This window comes from Sceloporus occidentalis, unplaced genomic scaffold, assembly GCF_023333645.1.
Source record: "Sceloporus occidentalis isolate IW3139 unplaced genomic scaffold, rSceOcc1.0.p SCAF_15, whole genome shotgun sequence".
Classification (NCBI taxonomy): Eukaryota; Metazoa; Chordata; class Lepidosauria; order Squamata; family Phrynosomatidae; genus Sceloporus; species Sceloporus occidentalis.
Window position 1 is genome coordinate 13,217,951 of NW_028316995.1, and position 22,940 is coordinate 13,240,890.

At 39.2% G+C, this 22,940-nt stretch overlaps 1 protein-coding gene across 3 annotated transcripts; it reads right to left on the bottom strand.

The window, feature by feature from the left end:
• Positions 1–6,542: 6,542 nt before the first annotated feature.
• LOC149303275 (SANT and BTB domain regulator of class switch recombination-like) lies at positions 6,543–22,427 on the bottom strand. Of its 3 annotated transcripts, none has more exons than XM_089481575.1 (20): positions 22,278–22,427; positions 21,124–21,310; positions 20,868–20,952; positions 20,158–20,399; positions 19,745–19,803; positions 18,605–18,765; positions 17,729–17,815; positions 17,461–17,571; positions 16,343–16,466; positions 15,831–15,983; positions 15,626–15,753; positions 15,340–15,439; positions 14,776–14,808; positions 13,495–13,594; positions 9,086–9,177; positions 8,749–8,774; positions 8,594–8,667; positions 7,138–7,226; positions 6,800–6,891; positions 6,543–6,579 (listed from the first exon to the last, which is right to left on the bottom strand). In XM_089481575.1, exons 1-20 carry the CDS (start codon positions 22,425–22,427, stop codon positions 6,543–6,545), a joined length of 2,130 nt encoding a protein of 709 aa, XP_089337701.1. The 3 variants fall into 3 exon arrangements, with proteins under 3 accessions (XP_089337701.1, XP_089337700.1, XP_089337699.1); XM_089481574.1 differs by having other exon boundaries at positions 9,080–9,180; XM_089481573.1 differs by having other exon boundaries at positions 9,080–9,180; positions 13,492–13,594.
• Positions 22,428–22,940: the final 513 nt, after the last annotated feature.

Genomic DNA, 22,940 nt, shown 5'->3' on the forward strand with positions numbered 1-22,940 from the left:
TTGGCAGCGGTGGGAAGAATCCCACGACTTGGGTGAAATCCAAACCACCAACTGGGACTGCAGACGAGAGACACCAAGAGAGCTCCTGGAGGTTTGTAGCAAAGGAAAGGCTACTCTGATTGCGGACTGCAGAGAGATGGACCGGCACCAGGATGCCCCAGAGGAGAGCCTCGGACTGAGTGCTCTACAAAAGAACATTCTCTGGCACCTATCCCTGTACCCAGGAGGGGCTACATCGGAGCAAGTGACGGCGGTGATTAAAATGTGTCACTGGGAACTGAGCCAGAGTGGGTCTGTATCTCCCAGACTAGGGGAACAGACCCCCAAAATATCATACCAGGATATCCAACCCTTCCGAGAACCCGAGGGTGAGACAGACCGGGTTACAGCCGAGGTATGTGAGCTGGAAAACCAGCAATGGCAGTTAGAGTCTGCGCCTGCAGACTGGAGGGATGATTTCACCCATCCCCACTTTGAAACGTACTGGGCACAGTACTGGACAATGTGGGATCTACGAGTTCCACTCCTGGGGGAGAACCCGTTGCCGGAGTGGGAAGACGAATTGAGGGGTCTCATATATGCAGAGCTCGACCTCCAGAGCCGCTACCAGGGATTCTCCCAGCAGTTAGCAGGTGAAGACCACAGCGACCCTCTGATGCTGTATAGCCCCGTCGACCCAGGACTGATATATGATGCCTTCCAATTTGACTCGTCCTTCGGAAGCCCCTGCCAGTACCGCAGGGATACAATCTGGGACAACCGTGCAGAAGTCCTGGTTTATGCTATTCCCCCCAAGCTGGAGGCTGTTATGGATTGCCTGGTCCAAGAGGAATGGCAGCTCGAGAGGGACTATAAAGAATTGCTGCGGAGAGTGGAGCTCCAGGAGTTACAAGGAGACTGGGAGCATGGTACTACAACTTGCGGGAGTGGGACCGAGGTCCTCTTCACTTACTCTGCGGCCCCTGCCCTGGCGAGAAGAACCGAGTTCCTCGCCAGCAAGAAGAAGCGGAGGAGGAAACCAAAAGCTCCGACCCAAGTCCCCACCAACAACCCTGGCTGCTCTACCCCGGCAGAAGAGATGACTGTCCCCACCGCCCGAGTAAGTGGCACAATCCCCCTCACCAAACCCTTATCTATGCTCGTAGAAGCCAGGGCCCCAGATTGTCCCCCTGATTTCCCGAGTGTCCTGGGAGAAGTCCGGGTCACTGCCCCAGAGGTTCCCACTGAAGTCCCCGGTGACCCGGTAGAGGCACCGTTCCCCGACCTAGTGAGGACGCCAGAGGGGCTGCCGAGTTCCCTGGGTCCTCTCAGTAGCCTGGCGCAGGCCCTGGTTCCTATCCCTGTGTTCTCCGAAGTGATCCCTGGTTCCCCAAGTGTCCTCCTAGAAGCCCAGGTCACTGTCCCAGAGTGTTCCTCTGACTCTCCCCGTGCCCAGGCAGAGGCACCTGTCCCAGAGAGGAAGATCGAGGGTCTGCTTAACCCTCCCGGTGGTCCAGTATTGGCACCTGTCCCTGCCCCGGAGTATTCCCCTGGGTCCCCTGAGTACCCCGCAGAGCTGCTTAGCTCACCCAATAACCCTGTAAGGGCACCTGTTCCTGTCCCAGAGTGTCCCCTAGGTCACTCCAGTGTCCTGGTAGAGGCCCCTCTTACTACCTCTACGTGTTTCCCTGGTTCCCCGAGTGCCCCCGGCCCGATCAGCAGGGTTTTCCTTCCATGCAACCACCCTGGCCTGGCAGCTGCCCCAGACTCAGTTCCCAAGACTAGGGAGCAAGAGTCTCCACGTGCCCCTGTTACCCCGGTGAGGGGGATAGCCATGTGCCCCCGGCTGAGCTGGGACCGTCCTCCAATTCACAGAGGACTACTGACTATCCTTTTGGGCAACCAGGGCCCTGGCCCACCTTCAATGGATGATTCTGACAAAGGGGGCCATGAACTAAGGCCTGCACCTTTGAACTTTGTCCACTCGGACAGCCTGCAGCAGACCCGTGTGGATCTGCCTGGTCTGCCGGACCGTTGGTCAAGGGGGAGATCTGTGACAGGGCCAGGCTAGCTGGCTCATGTGTCATATGAAGTTTAGCCGGGTCACGGAGCACTTTTGTGTCCGGTTCCGTATACCGTGACCCGGTAATATATTATATTGTGTTTATTGTGTAACCGGCCCAGAGACTGATGTGGCTTCAGCCCCAGCCTTCAAAGAGACGATCCTATAATCTGGCTGGGGCTCTTAATCAGCCAACACAGCCCTGTCTGCCCAGACGGCACCCGCACTACAGGGGGGATAACACAGGTGTGGGAACCCATTGTATTCTGTAATCCCCTCACCTGATACATCCCCTGTATACTGATGGGATTTGTGATGGGATGTGGCTGATGGGATTGGGGGTTGGGTTCGGTACACATTACATTGAGATTGTATATAAGTTCTGTGTGTTTGTAATAAAGAGAGTTCTTCTTGGTTTACTACGAATGGTGGTCTGGATGATCCGTGGATAGCTGAGTGCTATCCGTATGAGGGACTGACTGGTGATTCCTCAGCCCTCAAACAGGGGGACCCAGCCTTGGGTACGGTGACCCTGTAACACTGGAGCATCACTCACTACCAGTTCCATACTGCCTCTGGAAGCAACATCAACACAAGCACTGTGTGTTTGGAGTTTTATGAAATGGGTTTCCATGTCCGAGCAACTACACACAAGCTAAAGATCTCTATACGCTATGGCAAGCACCAGCTGGAGTGGTGTAAAGCACACCGCCGGGGGGGTTAGTGGGGGGCAACTTCATATTAATCCCTATGGAATGCAATGACCAACAAGCTCATATAGGTGTGATGTTCAGGTATCGTATACTTTTGGTCATTGAGTATGGTATATTTCATTCTTATTACATTAGCATTCAATTTAAAAAGTAAAAAATACAGTGTGAATTGACCTATTGATGGAAATATACATACCAAGATGTTTTTAGAAAACAAAAACCCTTGAACTAAAGTCTCACTAAGTCTTGAGATGTAGTGTTTTATTATTTCCAGAATACTTAGTTCAGGATAGACTCCTTTTCCAACTAATGGGTGATTTTTTATATCTCACATGATAACTTTAGTGAACACATGTACATAACTTAGATATGTGAAGAAACATGTGACTGACTCGTTGTTGAGTTTCCTAGGTAAGGTTGTTTTGGCAGATACCCCAAAAAAACACCAGTCACCCACCTGCAAGAGAGCGTCTTGCCCCTGAAGGATGAAACGTTTTATTTATTCATATAGGGCTCATAAGGTTGCTGTAACAGAATTAATGATTTCTGATGCTCTAATCAGCTGAAGACAACTGGACACCAAAAGTCTAGGCAAAGGGGGCACTTCATTTTTCACATGTTTTATAGCAGCCTTGTCCTTAGTATTATATTGATTACTTTTGTATTAGCTTAATACTCAAAAGAGTCGGATGGAACACCCCGTTATGTAGTGCACCTCTGGACCAACCATTCTTTAATGATTCAAGGTTAATCCATTGCCATTTTTAAAAGGAAAAGGGCAAATCGTTTTCATCTGAGAAGGGCTCTCCTTACCTTTTGTTTCTGTCCTAGTTGTTATGTTATGTAATACTTGTTCCGTCTTGTTTACCTATTGTACAGCGCTATGGAATATCGTGCTGCTACATAAATCGATAATTATAATACTTTTGCTAAATTATTAAAATGGTAAAACAAACAATGCAACTCCAATGAAATTGTAAAGCGGCTGTTTAAAAATACAACTAAAAAATGAGCCACTTTACACAGAGAGGCTTCTGCAAATTCAGCATTATGTCTTTAGATTCCAAAATTACAAAAGTGTCCACAAGAGCTGTTTGAATTGTGCTCTTCCTGATTCCCAATCATCTAGATCCCCCCTCCTTGGTACCTTCAATACCAACAATTGATAAATGATGAATAATTCTGTAGCATACAATAGTATTTCACAAACAACTACACAAGGCTACATTCACACACTCAACACAAAGTGGAAAAAGGCACTATTAGACAGTTTAGTTTTTTTTTAAAGATAACAATGAAGCAGACTAATTTTAACATTTGCAAAGTAGTTATTAGAAGATATTACGTTAAAAAGGCAAGGAACACATTCCGATACGCATTTCCTACATCATGCCTAATGTATTTACTGGTGAGTGGAGATGGTCACTGACAGTATGGGTGCTGGCAGTGACCTATACGCCCGTCGGATGTGAAAAACTTTCTTGTTTCCTTAAAAGTAAAAAAAATGTACTGCCCTTTTAATGTTAAGTTTGAACCCCAACTGGTTACTTCTAATTGTCTGCTGATATACTTTAAATAAATACAAAAATACACAGATCTTTATCATATATATATATATATATATATATATATATATATATATATATATATAAACACAACTGTTATAATATTGACTTACTGACATTGATGAAAAGCTGGACAGCAAGACAAGATAGGAATAAAATCAGCTCCATCAGAGAAAGTTTCATATACATAGGGTATGCCAGGATTATTCTTCTAATACATTTCCTGGGAAAACGTGACGTTGTTGCTGTAGACTTAATTTAATCCAAGCAGGAAAATACCTATTTTAAGAAAAGATATTCATATCTTCCCAGTAATCTATTGGTTTAGGAGAGTAGGCTGTGTCTCTAAATTTGTGCTTTTGTCTACACAATCACTCCCACAAGCTTGTTTGCATCCTGTTGTGAGTACGACAATAAAAAAAGTCCAATGACTCCGGTTTGGAGTGTGATGACATAATGCAAAATGTTTTGTAACAAGAAAGAATCGTACCATATATTTGTGTTTATTTTGATTATACTCTTCTTTGTTACGCGAGTGTTCATATGACATAGTTCCCATTAATTCTGCAATGAACTCAACATTACATTATGGCATAGTTTTCCTGGGCTTCTCCTACTGTTGTCCTGAAATCCTACTGTTGTCGCCACATAAATCGCCAAAAAGCATTTAGAAGGTTTATAAATAAATTGGGTTTCGATGCTGAATGGATAAGGCAATGGTTGTGGCAGGAGACAGAAGGTTGTAGTTAATGGTGTATATTCCGAGGAAGGTCTTGTAACTAGTGGAGTACCTCAGGGATGAGTACTGGGTTTCATATTTTTAGCAATATTACAAATGGTATGTAACAAAGGACTGCAACACAGGAGACATTCCTGGCGGAACAGGCCATATGGCAAGTTTTGTGACTAAATGAGAAGAATGGTTGTGAGTGTGGCAGCTGCAGTTTAATGTTGATAAATGCAAAATAATGCACTTGGGATGTAAAGATTGTAGGGTAGAATATAGCATTGGGGGCACTGTTCTATCAGTGACAACAGAAAAAGGAGTAATTATTTCTGAGGATTTAGAGGTAAGCAGATAATCCAATAAAGCGCTGAAAAAAGCAAGCAGGGTGCTGAGTTGTATAGCTAGAGGCATTAGTAGCAGAAAGATAGAGTTGGTTCTGTCACTTTACAGGGTGTACTGTTCTGGAAAATCTTCATTTTAAAGAGGATTCACAGTGACAAATAGTAAATGGTTTGCAGGATAATAAATGAGATGTGATAGAAACATTTAAAAATACTTACATTTTAAAGTACAGGATAGACTTTTATTTGAAATGAGGAGAAATGTGAGCACAAGAGGCCATAATCCAAAACTGGAGGGTCAGGGGTTTAGATGTAATGTACGGAAGTTTTACTTTACCTAGAGGGTGGTAGATAAATGGAACAGCCTTCAATCAGATGTTGTAGAGGCTAATACAATGAAGGATTTTAAACATGCATGGGATAGACACAATGCTACCCTGAATATTACACAGGACCAAGGACGTATTAATGTCTTTACAGCAGGAAGAATGAGCAGACTAGATTGTCCGAATGGTTCTTATATGCAATCAAATTCTATATTTTTATGTGACACAAAAGAAGGCACTGGTTAGTTGTTGCAAATTGATATGCTGAGGTTTATTTGCTTAGCATACTAGAAAGTTCAGTTAGTGTTCTGTATAAGAGGAACTGCACCATTCAGTGAGATAGTAAATATTAATCCGTTAAATATCCTTCAATGTGAATATAGAGGAAAAAATAACTCATGCAATAATTTCCTTTTAAAATATGTTTAATTAAAAAAAAATATTTACAGATAAAACAAAACAATTGATGCAGCCTCTACATGGTAAAACTTGCAAAGCTTTTAATAAATGACCCTCTCCAAATGACCCAGTAATATGGCAGACAAGGCATAAGCCCAGATTTCCTCAACTGTAGTACGTTGCATGAGGCAAAAGGTTGGGCTCCAAGTACGGCAAAACTTTTGTCTACTTCCCCTTATTCTGCGGGTGGTCCACCAGTGTTTGAGGAAGCTGTGCCCAGCTCATGCGCCACACCATCAAAGCTTTGGAACGCCAGTGGTCTGCTGCCCAACATCTAAGCTTGGTCCTGCCTCTCCCAAAAAGGCAAATCATTAATTTCACCAAGCTTCCAGTTTCAATGTTGCAATAGCATAATCAGTATGTGGTTTATTTATGTTGGCCTTCCCAGACCAAAACGAGGTTTAGACCTACAAAATGAGTAAAAAAAAATACATTTGATTAATAGATAACTACAGAAGTGAAATTGAAACCACAGACCATTATAAAAAAGCTATGTCAGAGAATCAGAGAAGGAAGACAGACACATTGAAGCTGGCAGACGTTTTAGCTTTATATGAAGTAGATGTGGATGTGAATGCCCAAAACACACACACACACATATATATATATATATATATAATCTCTTACCTTGGGTTCTTTTCTGTATTACTCTGTCGAGCATTGGTCTGAGCACTAGCCTTGACTTGAGCTTCCAGTCTCGAGTATATACCTGCTGCCTGCTATAGATAAGTAGATCTGAAGCAATGCAACATCTTGTATACGCTCTAATTAAATGGACACTATGACAAAATGTTTAATACACAAAATATCTGTAGACATAGGTAAAGGAACCACACATAACCAATTTTCAGTTTAGTGCCACCAAATAATAAACTGGATTCTCCCTTAAAAAATAATAGCAAGAACATGCAAAGAAAAACAAGTAAGTATATGGTAAGCAATGGAGAATATACAGTAATACTTACGTCCTTCCCTTCCTTGGCTTTGGCACATTCCAAGTCGCCTAATCTGATTTTTATCAGGTGACCTGTGATTTCAGTCATCCTTCGCTGGTCTGACACAAAAGGAAAGGAAAGTTCATTTGTTTTCTATTTTCACAATTTAAGTCAATCAACCACAGATATATATATATATATATATATATATGTGTCTTATGGGCCATCCAATTGTCTGAAAGCTCCTCTTAAACACATTTATAAAACAATCAAAGCCTTTCCTTGAAATACTGAAAGATAATTCTCAGGTAATCTCCTATAATATTTAGCGAGGCATATGATAAACAAAGGACATGATAGGAAATAACCACTCAAAGAACTATGCATATAATAATCAAGTATTTTTAGGGCAAGAGTATCAAGCATGTAGTGGTTTCCGAATGTATGTAGATGCTTGCAAACTGTCACTCTCCTCAAGATGTAGATACTCAGAGTGTGGATTGTAGTTCAAGTTCAAGAGATGTTCTTCATTGGTGGTCTGAATAATCTAAATAACGGATGTAAAATTCTAGAGACCTTCAAAACCTCACATTTTACTGTGCAAGTATGTAGTTTGTGCTCCCTTTTTAAAAGGTGGTGAAGGGCAAAAGGTAGCCAACAGAATCCTATCTCACTTTAGGCAGAGAGCTGAGGTGAGGGCCAGCCTAGGGACTACCTTGTCCCTTCAAAACCTTGTTGAACTTCAAACAAGTTCAAGACAGAAATTGCAAGGACCACTGAGAAAGTATATTGGAGTATCTAGTAGATGTTGCTAAAGTCTGGCTATTCAGTATGGTACTCGTGAGGAGGGACCTCTTCTGGTCATCAGAATGTATAACTTGGACTGCAGAATGGACATTTGATGGAGCAGATCACTCTGTCTAAACTCTGAGCACATATTCTTGCTTACAGTGTTTAACTTTACTTCTCTACAAAGAAGACCCTTAACTGAAAAAGTAAATGATTATTTGCAGGAATGTGGTCTACCGGCATGGGAGTATTTAAGATTTCTGCATGTTGACAATCCAATCAAGTTAGTAAAGAACATGGACACCTGTATCAGCATATTTTCTGGTTTTTCTGCCAGTAAGCAGTGAAGACTTATCTTTACATGTGATCTGCAGGTATGAGCCACAGCCATTTTGGTAAACATGGTGAGAATGATATGCATGATCCGAACGAAAAGGCCCACTCCACTCCTATGATGGGACGGCTGCTTCAGAAGTGTTTATGACTTTTAAAGATAGGGACTTGTTCTGGGTATTTTTTTGTTTCTGCTACACCTAAGGATAAGAGGAGCTGTCTCTCATTTGTAAGTCTTCATATAACAAGGAAATATAGTGGAAAGGCTGAATTACCAAAGACTTACTCTGCCAATGTTGGCATTTTTAAAGTGGGAATAATACCTGTGTCAAAAAATAAAATGTTATCTAAGTGTCACACACACCGTCTTCTCTTTGGGCATCCTGGTTATATCTTAACGAACGAGAGGCATCCCACTTATTCCTCTGAAGACTGACTCTGTTGAAACACGAGCATTATATATATATGCAAAAAAGCTTTGAAAAGTAAACAGAAAGAGTTGTTTAGAAATGCACTCACGTAAATGGAGAGGAATCTCGTGATGGCTGTTTAGAGAGTGAGAGAGAAAAAAAAGCATTAAACTATGTCCTGTTGCATAGTCACACTATAATAACAACACGTTTTGCATTAATTTACTAAAAGCAAAAGAATAGGAGAAACAATGTCAGAAGTTAGAAATACATGTTTTCTGAATGAGGAACTGTTGGTACCTGATCATTGTTGTTAGCATCATAGAAGCAAATACTTTATGCACCTACATAACGCATATCTAAAGTCTACGCTCTATCAGCACCTCCTTCGCGCTATAGAAATGAGTACATAACATATTTATATTGCTGGGAATTAAAACATTTACCTTTTCTTGTTGTTTTTCCCTTTTACTTATACAAGGTGATGAAACATGCTTTTTAGGCTGCTTAGTTGATTTCTTCGTCTTTGACTTTCTTCCTACTGGAAAAAAAAAGAAAATTTAGACATTCGCCACACTGAATGTATCCAGTTATTATGATGTACAAATGGATATTAAGACATGACTAAATGCTAAAGAATATTTGAGGGATATTGAAACTAATTTCCAAAAAACGATTTCTCTAACAATTGCTTTACATTTCTGTTCGGGATATCAGGCCTCTGGTATTTTTTTCATGGCATTATGTAAATAAAAGCACAAGCTTTAGAAAAAAATAACAAGCGCAAACCTTGTGATAGTTGTTCCGCGTGTCGTCAGTTAAGGAATAAACAGAGTGTAGACAGTGTAGTCAGCGCTGCACAGAACCTTGCAAGAACAGCAGTTCCACTTCTTAATACCGTATTTGCTCGATGATAAAACAAGGTGTTTTCAGAGCAAATGCTCTGAAAAATACCCCTCGTCTTACAATCGGGGTCGTCTTCTAATCAGACCTCAACAGAGGTCTGACTATGAGACTATGATCCAGATCCCCCGCAGCACTGCAGGGGACCTGGGTCCTCCTGTCTGGTAACCTAAGCTGCTGCCGGCACTTACACCGGGGCAAAAGTGCCGGCAGCAGCGGAGGTTGTCTACACGCATCGCGCATACCTTCCCTGGCTGCCAGAGAGGAGAATTCCCCGCAGCGCTGAGTCAGAGTGGCATAGAGGGGGTATAAGGCATATCAGAGAGGCAGAATGGCAAGCCTGGGGGAAGATGTACATAACTGGGGGGGCAGGTTGGCAAATAAAAGGAAATAAAAACAAAAAACATTTTTTTCTCAATCATAGCTTTTATTCAGTATGAAAAAATAGTTTACATGAATTAATATTTACTAGTCTTTTTTTCTATAGGGTCGTCTTATAATCAGGCTTTTTCTTTTTTTCTAAATTAATATTCTGAATTTGGGGGTCGTCTTATAATCGAGCAAATGCGGTAGTTATAACAGGTGTCCAGAGAGAACGGACTTATACATAATCATTAAATCACTTGGGTAATGGGAAAATGTTTCTTGATTTGAACTGCGTAGCTATGATTTTATCTGAAAGTGTTTATACTGTGTGAGTAACAAGCCACTTATGTCCACCTACTGACCCCAAGCAGAAGTAATCTATGTAGAACATCTGACAAAGCATTGCCTTCATACGAATATGATTGTATAATCAGAAAACACTAATTTCCACAGGCAGCGTCTTCACTGCTGAGAACCAGGATATATTATATTATATTCTAGTTCGCTGCCTCGGGTACAGCACTCTACGGAGGCAGAGGCCAGAATATGCCACTTCCGTCTACAATAGGAAGATGGCAGATTATAAACTAACCTAATAGATGGTAAATGTGCAAAAGCAGGACCATTGTTTCCTTCTGTACCAGCATGTGTTATGTTTATTTTTGTTACTGTTAGTTTTGTATTTTGTTAATTTTAATGTTACTGTTAAATTTACATTGAATAAATGGAGAAGCCTTGAAGTGTCATGGCTAGGACGAGTAAATACCATAAATTCGTATGTCATTCCTAAGATATTGTACTTTTTTAGGATAATTCCTTTAAGAGTTAAAGCAAGTATACTTCACAATTTTCAAAAACTTTTTGCTGATCACATATGGGCTGGGAAAAATCCCAGAATATCACAGCGTATACTCAAACTTAATAAGAAAGAAGGAGGTATATCCTACCCAGATATTGCAAAATTACATGAAGCTTCTATGTTAATGCATGCTCTTGCATGGTTCAACCCTGATTCCAAAGCATTTGCTTGGTACGGGATCGAATCAACATATCTGGCTCCTCGCCAGCCATCACAAATTTTCTGGGCTAACATAAAAAGAATTTTACATCTATCGATAGATAATCAGGTAATCGTAGATGCATTGATTTCTCTGAATAAATTTAAGATCACATTTAATTTAACGCTAGCAATTTCTATGAATTCTCCTATAGTCATAGCTAAATATGACATTGAAAATATGGATATAACAACATGGTCTAATGCCGGTATAACGAATATATCGGACATAATGAATAATGGAAATATTATCTCGTTTACGGATCTGCAAATTAAATTTAATATTCAAAACAAATATTTGTTTTCATATATGAGGTTGAAAAACTATATATCCAAGAAGTCTATATTGCCATTAAATCACCAAATTAATAGGCTATTAAATAACATTCAGAGAAAAGGACAGCTCTCAAGAATATTGTCTTTAAGCAGAGAATCTAATGTTCGGGAAAAATATCCCCCCATATTGAAATGGGAAAATTCAATAGGAAATGTATATGACATAGAAGAATGGCTTAAAGGGTTATCAATAGTTATACGGAATACCCACTGTATAACGCTGGTAGAACTTCAGTATAAAATAATGTATCAATGGTACTTAGTTCCAACAAGACTACATAAGATATCTAAAGTATTTTCAAATTCTTGCTGGAGATGTCAGAAGGATGTAGGCGATATGCTACACATATGGTGGGATTGCCCGATGCTTGATTCTCTAAAGGGTAACCTTAATGATATGATATCTAAGTTGTTAAAAATAAAACAAACAATCACAGTGGAATCTTTTTTATTTAATATCAATTTTCCGGTAGTGAGTAAGGTACAAAAAATTTTAATTTCTCAGCTGTACTTAGCAGCAAAAATTTGTATTGCAAGAAAATGGAAACAATCGGCAATAATAAATTGGAGAGATGTTGTTGCTCAGGTTAAATATCAAAATAAGATGGAACAAGGTTTCTTTGTTTCCAGAGGCCTTCATAATATATATGAACAAATATGGCGACCGTGGGTAAACTTATATAGTGACTTGTTTGATTAGACGCTCCCCTGTGGGAATTCTTCCGCCCAATACAATCTAATGTCTACCCCAAGTATATGTGTGGTGTGAATGTAGTGTGAATGAGTGAGGTATGCATGTAATATGAGAGGTGTTCTTATAAAATTGGGTGCAGAGAAGAAAAAAAGAACTAATAATCTTTCGCTTAATGAATTATTTATTAAACTATCTATACTAGACAAAAAAAAAAAAAAAAATCACTTGGGTAATGGGAAAATGTTTCTTGATTTGAACTGCGTAGCTATGATTTTATCTGAAAGTGTTTATACTGTGTGAGTAACAAGCCACTTATGTCCACCTACTGACCCCAAGCAGAAGTAATCTATGCAGAACATCTGACAAAGCATTGCCTTCATACGAATATGATTGTATAATCAGAAAACACTAATTTCCACAGGCAGCGTCTTCACTGCTGAGAACCAGGATATATTATATTATATTCTAGTTCGCTGCCTCGGGTACAGCACTCTACGGAGGCAGAGGCCAGAATATGCCACTTCCGTCTACAATAGGAAGATGGCAGATTATAAACTAACCTAATAGATGGTAAATGTGCAAAAGCAGGACCATTGTTTCCTTCTGTACCAGCATGTGTTATGTTTATTTTTGTTACTGTTAGTTTTGTATTTTGTTAATTTTAATGTTACTGTTAAATTTACATTTTAATAATAAAGAACCCAGATATTACACCGGAACGTGTAGAACACCAACACCTACACCTATACCTTATGTAAACGTATGTTAATGTTCATTTTAGAGAAGAGAGGGAACACCTCATTTAATGGCAGGTAACAGAATATGTCGCTATAATTTTAATTATTTTGTTCATATTGCTATTAGTAACTATATCTATGATATGAAAACCCTTGATTTCTCTGGTCACCCAATTTTAGTAGTAGGGCTGTGTTTCCTATGTCTCTTGTTCAATCATACACCTACAAAATCCCTGTCTTTGTGCAAGTGTTCCTAAAAGAACGCATGGTGTTTTGAAGATATTTTTGAAGATATTTCTAGAGTTTTGATTTTTACTATTAACATGTTTATTTTTTAAAGCACTAACAGCAAGAAGCTGAAGATTTCTGATGGAGCCTATAAAAAATCAAACTCCACAAAGTATAATGATAACTTATTTATTATCCATAATCCTTCACATTGGTATGCAGCAGCAAGGTTACGTAGCCACCTTCTTGTTTTTTTTCACACCTGCCAAAAACTTTTGCACAGTACTGTGACTTCATATCCTGATGCTATGCAGGAAGAAGACAGCAGAAGAGGTCCTCTTTAGCTTGGTAGGTCAGATGGTGCAGATCAGACTGCTGCCCACTAAGGAGTGGGTCTAGAGGATGGCTAGGGGCACTTGCCTGGCACAGGCATTGATCAGCGATCCCCATAAATACTCCACTGGATAGCACCCTGTTTCTATTAACCACCACCTGACAGTGTTTCATGGAAGCCATTGAGAACATAAGAACTACCTTGTTTCCTTGACACCTCTTCTTCATCTCCAACTTCATCCTCTGTCACTTCGGATCCAGTTGTGTAGTCGTCCTCTTCTGACAACAAAGACTGCTGCTTCTGAAACAGAAGACGATGCAACTTGACAAAACAAAGATTTTCCCTGTGCCAGGGACAGAATTCTGATGACTTGTGATGACTGTGGAGACACATATACTAGGAAATTTTTTGGGGGGACCACAGAAATAAAACTTAAAATTAACTTTACCAAATTACCATTCACAAAAGGCATTGAATATGTTGTATAGCACCAAATATGTTCCAAAAGGAATGTAAACCCGATTGATGAGCCCAGAGTTATTTTGAAGCCAAAAGAAGAAATAAGATAAAAATACTACATAAAGTGGGCACAGCACGGGTTAAAATGCTATGTTTAATAAGAGAGCAGGAAAAAAGATCAAACAAAACTGGATGAAAGAAACATAAAAGAGACAAGGAAGGAAAAGCAAGAGAGAACTAGCATTCTTTCTGAATTGTTTCTTAAAGACATACCGATCTCACTATCCTCTATGATCTGTTCATTGTCAAGGCACTTTGGAGAGTTACAAAAGCTGCAAGATTTGGCTCACTTTAACCTAGCAATGGAAGCTGTAAAACTCTCTCCTGCGTATGGTGTGTTAAGTAGTCGTGGACGTTTATTTCCCTCAATAGATATAATATCACCTGTATCTGGATCCAAAGTACTGAACTGAAAACTTGCATTATGTTGCATTTCTTTGCATGTCATATTTTTGTTGTTCGTGTTATATTTATTTTAAATGGCTCTAAAAAAGGAAGGCATGCTTACTATTACCGTGTATATGTAAGGTTAAGTAACTTTAAGGTTAAATGGATAAGGGGGACAGTACTGGACAGTGATTTTTTCTGCTAAAATTTGTTTTAGGTGACACCATACTACTGGGTAATTTGGCTCAGCTTGCCCACGAGCCAAAAGTTCCCAGCCCCATCATGTCAATCGGATGGTGAGTGCATGTAATCTCATTGCATTGGCGCACGGGGAAAAGTCTGAAGAACACATTGTGTCGCTTGCCTTAATAGGGTACTGGTAATTCAATTGGTTTATTGGACATGTGTCAATTCTCTCTAATACTCAGCGTCAGATTCATCTTAGATTTATCATGACCCCAAATTGTTCCTGTGATTCACAGCAAAAAGCTTTTGCATTGGTAGTGGACCATAGCCTAGGTTCCTCCCTAATGCCCCAATCGGCTGGCAAGCGAGATATTCCTAGGGTTACTTACCAATTGTAGACTGAAGTTTTTTACTGAAAGAAACTATCCAAGAAAGAGAGAAACAGAAATGAAGGACCACATGAGCGACAACAATAAGACAAGTTGGTAGCTTACACAGAGTATTAGTATAAATTAAGTTTACAGATTAATACTTATGTACATCTTTACTAGTATTATTCTACAGTGAAATATTTTTTTTTATTTTTTTTATAGGAAATTATATATAATAACACTAGCAAACAATAAAACATACTTTATCTCCAAATATGATCCATACTAAAAGCTGGAACAAGCCAAACTAGTGACAAAACATGTTAACAGCTTTACTTCCCACCATATTATCAAAGCCTATAATCTCTTAAAACAACTATTAAGAGAAGATTAAGGAGCTCTTTGGAAAGGAAGGTTCCACAGATTGATCTAGTGGTATAACACTGGTTTATCTATAGCTAAACAGTTTAAGTAGCTCTGCCTAAAAATAGGCAGATAGAACAAGGATTTAAGAAGTACTTCTACAATCTGTTCAGGATAAAACATTCTGTGATATATATAATATATATACATTGCACTTACAGCACTTATCTCGCCATACTTCGGCCCACATAAAGGGTTAGATCCTAAATTGACATCACAGTCAAGAATTTTATCATTGCTTAAAACGATCCCTGACTCTCTGCAAAACACAAGAGAACAACATACATATCACACACACACACAATATATCAAAGATCAAGGGTTTCATCAAGTAAATCATTCCAATTGTATAACTCAGGCCCAATGCAGATTTGGATTAGATTTGGAATACATGAGCCTGTGGCGCAGGACATCTTAGATGCATAGGTTATAAATGACTTCTTACCCACTCCCGTTGACGGAATAAGGCACGACTATGATGTCTCTGCGCTGCAGAAGGTCATAGAGCACTTTGGAAGAAGGGCCTTCACCTCCCTCGGGCAAAGCAATGACATGGTCTCTAAGTTTGCAGCCCTAGTTGACAAGAAAGCAAAATGTTTGTAAAAAGGTGTTTCACGTGTGACAAGGTTATCATTGCGGTAGACTGCTACCTTCGGAAGCTGGGTAGGGTCAAATCGGAGTACTTTTTGATTACAGCAGGGGTACATGCCGGTGCCAGGTGACCCCAGGGAGCTTGCTGCACCAGGATACACTGCCGGTTCGGGGTGATACTGGCAATGTGACAGCTCAGTGCACAGGAATGACTGCAGGGAAACACAAGGAGTTAAATAGTGTGCTAAAAAACAATATCATGGGCTACATATTTTAAAAACCAGAGGGTTTGGGGTATATACTACTGAATTACCTGTATACAATTACAGAACCTGTAGCGTGGCTGTCATTAGGGTGTGAAGCAAAGGTAAGTTCCCATTTATATCTGACCAGGCTTACCTTGTTACATCACACACTAAGATAACCAGTTGAATCACAACAACACATTCACGCAACCATATTTTGGTGAAAAATAACCGTGTACGAAAAAATCCAGATGTAAAAACGACACATTTAATGGAAAGTTACATGTTGTGGAGCGTTCGGCAAAGCAACCAACAGCTCTACTCACTTGCTTACACCTGGAGCAGGTTAGCCAGTTTATAGTCCCCCATAGCCGCCAATAAACATCTCGCCATGATTTAAGCTCCTCAAATAAACTGGTCAGGTACTCATGGACATCCCACATTTTGTCCCTGAAAAATAGGTGCAGAATTAAATAATGCAGGAACGTTGGCATATACAAAGGAAAGTGCATTTTACACATGCAAACCTACTGTACAATTTCCCTAATTAACACGGGTCTGACAACACTCATCCCTAATGCCCAATGGATTTTGTCAAGTTCAATAATTATCTGAAAATTATGACATTCACTGGTCTTAACAGTGAAAGGACCAAGTTGTGGTTTCAACTCATGACTTCACAAGGCATTATGAAATTATAAATTTAGTCAAATAATGACACCAATGATTTGACATTGAATTCTGAAGCCAGTTTTCATACTAATGTTTTAACAAATTCCATTAGCTCCTTCTCGCCATGAGGATGTATTATTACATCATGGTGAAAAAAATAAAGTGCTCTCAACAACCACTAGGTCCTGATAGTATATCCTCAGTAGAGAGGTTTCCCTGTCTGATGACAGCCACGTTTCTCTTTTGTCATAACTGTAGCACTGCTGGCTCCCATCTGACAGATTCAGTAAAACAGCTCTTGGGACAACAGACATTCGGACAATCTTGTCCTGTGGCATAAATGCTGACACGGCAGGAGGGACCCTCTAACTATCCCTGCTTACGATGATCACCCATACTGGGTAGTGTGTAAAGGAGCATTTTGGCCTTCCAAGACATAAAAAGCCAAGACATGTTGAGCATTATTGTAGTTTAACATAAATTGGGATTTTGACAGCAGTGGTGCCGATCCTGTAGAATTTATATTTATATTATGAAAATATCCAAATTCTAAATAAGAAACATAAAAATAATGACATACAAAAATAAATGGGACCATTATTTGTTAGATATTGATGATCCAGCTATTCCAAATATATCCTTGATCACCTTTAGTAAGTGGAGTGTAGGAATGAACATCACAATGAAGTGGATGAATGAAGCACCAAACCACAAAGGTGCACAGGGTGTAAAGCTACTCTAGGAACAGACAAAACAAAATATCTGAATGTACCTTATGTGAAAGTACACTATGTTTCCATACTGGTCTATGTTGATTTTTCCTGGTAGACATGCAATCTTTTGCTCTGCTTCCTTAGTCAGAAGCCTCTTACACAAGCAGCATCTAGAAAAGAAATATTGTAGTTAAACATTAACACAAAAAATAATTCTAGAGATGACCCTCCAAAATAATAAAATTTCAACATGAGATCTGTTCTTCCTCAGTGTTACAATGCTTTTGATCTTTCCCAGTATAGCACTGCTTTGTTTTAGATCTTTACCTGTATAGAGTTGAAGCGTTTGCTGGAGAGTCCGGGTTCCTGTAGTCTGAGTCGAACAATCTCTCAATCTTCTTACAAAATATTTTGCTAATGAAATTAAAATTAGAAAACTGAATTTAGTTAAAACACAATCAAGCTTAAAAAATGTTTAAGTGACCTTATGCCAATGTATAAGGTTGATTTATAATCAAATAGTATCAATGGGGTTATATATGTAACCTTTAAAAAGTGGTCCTATCACCACATCAACCAATGGGAGATGTCACTTGCCACAGCGACTCAGCCATTTTTCAATTATTATATTAAAGATGCTGTTCCACATGGGGGCAATTAAAATATCCCCAGATACGTTCTGCATCATGTAAAGTGAAGTAAACCACCTAGAACCCTGTCCACCTCTTATTTCATGCTCATGTATGCGAAACAGCACACAGATCCTAATTCACAGTAATACCCACATTGGCCAGTTGTGGGGAGTAAGTGTTATTGCGTGAGGTGTTTCGTGTGACAGGTGTGATGGCAGTGATGTATGTGAAGACCTTAAAGGTAATGTCCCTTCTGCCAGAGATAGGAAGGCTGAGCAATGAAGACAGACAGGATTCAGAGGTCCTGTTGAAATGTTTCAAGAAAAAAAATACAGCAAAATAGTATGTTATTTAAAAAAAAGAAATATATACTCATTTAAGAAGCATTCCACAGTAGTATGTATTCATATATAAATCAGAGAAAGTTGGGCAACAAATGTGGAACAGCACCTTTAACCCCCTATTGTTTATACAAGGTCCACCTGTGACCTAAAGGTTAAAAGAAAAATATTTGAAAACGGTTGTTTTGGTTGATGAAAATACAGAAAGGGAAGCATTTTTATACTTTTACCTTTTAAACTTGTCTTTTCTGTCCTTCACGTCATCTGCCTCATTATGCGTGAAGAGGTCAGCGATGCGTGTCAAGAGATTTGCATTGATGCAGTTCATATTGCATGGAGTTGCCACTATAGCGCTCATGTTTTTGTGACAGTAATTAATGCATTCTTCTACCTATAAAAATGCACAATAAAATCATTCAGAAATTGTCTGGGGTTAGCAGGTATCTGACAGAAGTGAAGTAACATCTGGAGGGTTTGTTCAGTAAACCGTGACTTGTTGAGGTGAATTTCTCCTGTCAAAAGGTTTGACTTATTCTCTATAATACATAATCCATGAAGTGATCTCACTGATATACATCGCTATGCATAAGGATGGACCAAGCCGCCATTTTCACAGGAGAAACCTGCAGTGGCTGGCACGTCAGAAGCTAGATTTCCACTCATATGCATCCCATAGTTTGGTAAATAAATCTTGGTATGTTAATACCAAAAACAGAAACAATGTTTTTTCCTCTATGCAAATTCATTACAAAACACTAGTGGTCATTTACTAAAGGAAAATAGTCTTCATCTGAGGTACCAAAAGTTTATCGACTTTACATTTGTTTTTCTTCATATTGGCCAAATAAGTTGTACCAGTAACACATCCAGCCCTGGGGCGGCAAGTCCAAAGGGGGGCAGCAGTCCCCCTGGTACAAAACTGGGGAGGGGAAGGGTTGCCCTCTCAGGTAATTAAGCCCCCAGTGTCAATGGAGATGTTTGATCTCCCCAACCGTTATGGATTCCAAATCCTGGTGCCCCATTTCTTAAAGGCGTTCAGCACCATTATGGGACCTGGTTGCCAACCACGGAGGCGACTGGGGAAGCTGTCCTAGGTCAGTCACACATCCTTGAATAGTATAAACTTTGACTAAAGGACTCCATCTTCTCTAGGGGGTAATGTAGCTATATCCATGTTTACTTTCATATACAGTGGCATAAGTGACCTCAATTATTTTCATAAAGTCTCATAATGTTGCCAAGAAAGCTGCTTTCAACCAAAAATATCTTGTGATTTAAAATTCTATTCTATTTATTTTGGGAAATAATCTTTCTTTGCATCCATCACAATATGTAACATGCAACCAAAACACTAGATCTGATCTACCTACCAACGAATCCATCTTCAGAAACTCTGAGGAAATCAGAATTGAAATGACGTTTGAAGGTTCTGTAATAAATGATGAAATATATTACATATCTAGGAGGGTCATGCAATGATAGTGAGGTGAAATTTACAAATTTACAAATGTGGTAATCTTGGCAAAAAATGATGGAATAAAATGTAAAATATATAAGAAGGTCTTAAGTAAACAACTAATGCCAATATATTTTCTGGCCACTAACTCTTCATAGTTTTCCTTTGATAAATTAGCAGATGTCCCATAGAAACCTTTGTTTGCATTTCCTTTCAATTAAGAAAATGAATGTCATTTGATGATGTAACCAACACCAAAAATACAGTTTTATCCAACCTATCTAGTTTTTCAGATTACAATAGAGAATGTTGAGACCTGACACTTACCAAGCTTTGGTACCCCCGTTTTGTCACTTGAATCATTTGAATTACGTTTCACATACTTCATCAGCCAATTGAAAATCTGCACATCGCAGTGAACAGATATGTCAACTTCCTCCCACCTCTGGGCATCAGTAGACAAATATTCAGCAAAGTACTTCATCTCTGATACCAGGAGATCACGTGGACACACAAAGTCCTCCTTCAGGTTCTTGGCTTCATCACATACATGGATGACCATCTTTGGCCTTTAAACCAAAAAAGTATGAATTATAATCACATTAGCATGGGGTTTCAGAGGAGAAATGCCTTACATATCATCCTTATGAACCAGCAGGCAAAAAAAGAAATATGGTTTAACCCAATTTATTATTATTAGTAGAAGACCCAACGTTTTGCATTTAAGATGTTACTAATACATAGGTCTAGTCCAACACTTAACACCATTTAACAGCTCTACTGTACTTTTGCAACACCCAGATAATTGGAATTTCTTGTGTGTTATTCTAATTCGAGAAATCACCTGGAGAGAATTCAATAGTTACTTTGGCAACAAGAAATTGTATTTAATTAAGCTATCCCTATATCTATAGCTATATATATATATATATATATATATATATATATATGTAACTTGCAAGTTATGCTTCGGACGTCAAAAAAGAAAAATCAGCCTGCAGAATGCTGCTCGCTGGTGTTATAAATCGGTGTCTTACCCCTGGCTTCCTACAGAGTCTCCATTCATAGTGGATGGTGATTTGTCATTTTCAGCAGAACATTTTGAAGTAGCGCCAGGTCTTCCTTAATCACAAGAAGAGATCAATGTATGTAAATAAACAAAATATAATTACTCAATCAATGTACTTTGGATTGGTAAAGTGCAAGGATTATGACACGCGGACCCTGCAGGAGGAAGAGCAGTAAGCAGCAGCACTGCAGGGTCCACCTAAGAGTGGCCCTAATATTCAGTACCTGTTGCAGGGATGCTCCCTTGTCCTACAGCCATATCTTCCGGGTCCTCTGCTGAATCGAGCAGAGAGCTCTTGATATATGTAGCTAGGTTTTCAAGAGGTACACCTCCAGTTGCCATTAATGGATTGTACTGGTTGTCTACAGGAGATGCCCCATTGCTTTGCAGTTCTTCAAATCGTTTGGCACACTGTATGAATATAGAAGAAACATTCATGATAAAATTCACTTCCGTCATTAAATGAAGGACAGAGGCTGATGGATTTAGAAAGTGGCAGAGACTTTTACATTCTAAGGGACATAACCAGAGTCACCTTATACAGCGACAAGAAGTCATTAGAAAAGTCCACTCATCAACTGCTTAAGAAACCAGTGAATAACCAGCATACTTAGCCTTCTTACCATCATGCTCTGATAAGAAAGAGCAGTAAATCATTTAGAAGGGCTTTGTGTTGCTGTTAATGAATATACATAAATTATTGATGGTTTATTAAATGAACAAATGATGCAAAACGGCAGGAGCCATAAGGTTATGAGCTAAAGTGGTGATAAAACCCAGCTGCACGGGCACTGACATGTGAATTATCAAGCTACCTCCAAACTACCGAATTCCTGCGACTTCACGAAAAATAAACCAAAAAAACTAAAACATTTTCTTATGTGACATTATAAAAACAAAAGGAAACATTTTACCGGAAAAATATTGACCAGAATTACCAGTTCTAAACTTATAAGTGAAAATCATACACTCTATGATTTCATGGCCTCTAGCGGTTTGACTGCCACCCCTATAACTCTCAACCAAAAACTACAGTCGAATGGCTAATAATAGCAAATATTCACTTTGTTTATAGATGCTTTTATTTTACAGCCCCGGTGACCCCCAAACGTGTGTAAAAAGCTGGAAAATAACCTTTGATCGTGGATTTTGTAAATGTATGTATTACAGTATACGGGAGGTATAGTAAGTGTAGTAGTTATACAAATCTCGTGGTATAAGGTTCTCTGGATAGGCACATGTTATGATATAATATCCTGGCGACTTTAAAGACCAGGGATTAAGAATAAAATTCATTATACATCTTGCATAAAATATAAATTCTTAATACAATCAAAGCCCACCAACCATTTAGAGAAGAAAGTATTTCCCATATTACCTCTTTGGATGTATATCCTGGAACCAGCCTTGCGACACTCTCCCAATTAATTGGCTGAGGAACACCAACAAGGGAATACAGAATCATGTCCAAAACCATTTGATTATTATCATAGGGATAATTATTGTTTTCTGAATATCCACCACTCATCTTGTCAATGGATGCCTACAATAATTACAAGATAAATACAGTGATTATCTTCAGAAATCAGAAAAAAGCATATTCACAGTGCTAGAGGTTAACACGGTAAGAGTATTTAAACATGTACAGCATAAGAATAAAGCTATCCTGAATCTAAGACGAGACCAAACACTGTTTAAGGTCTAAATCTTTAACAGGCAAAAATGAGCAGACTAGATGGAGCTAAATGGTTATTATCTGCCATCAATTCCTATATTTCTATATCGATACATATCATAATTTAACAAATGTTCAGGATTTAAATTGAAAGTATTTTAGCACCAACAAGGATTAAAATGATTAAGGATCCGGAAAACATTTTTTTGCACGTGCTATAAATTACCTGGTCAGAGAGGGAGAAACATCAGTGCAGGAAGGGTTATGAATGAAGAGAATTCTCAGCAGTGAGCTGATAGTTGGGGAATGAAACTGGAGCAGACGCTGAATGGGAGGAGCTAAGGGCTGGTGCGTCCAATCAAAAAG

What these genes read in the sequence shown, in the direction of transcription:
- LOC149303275 (XM_089481573.1), bottom strand. Translation starts at nt 22,427, where the DNA reads ATGAGTGGTGGATATTCAGAAAACAATAATTATCCCTATGATAATAAT. An exon ending in AGGGAGCATCCCTGCAACAG is followed by an intron (nt 20,953 to 21,123) that starts GTACTGAATATT and finishes CTTGTGATTAAG; the next exon opens with GAAGACCTGGCGCTACTTCA. An exon ending in GGATGCCCAAAGAGAAGACG is followed by an intron (nt 7,227 to 8,593) that starts GTGTGTGTGACA and finishes CTTTTGTGTCAG; the next exon opens with ACCAGCGAAGGATGACTGAA.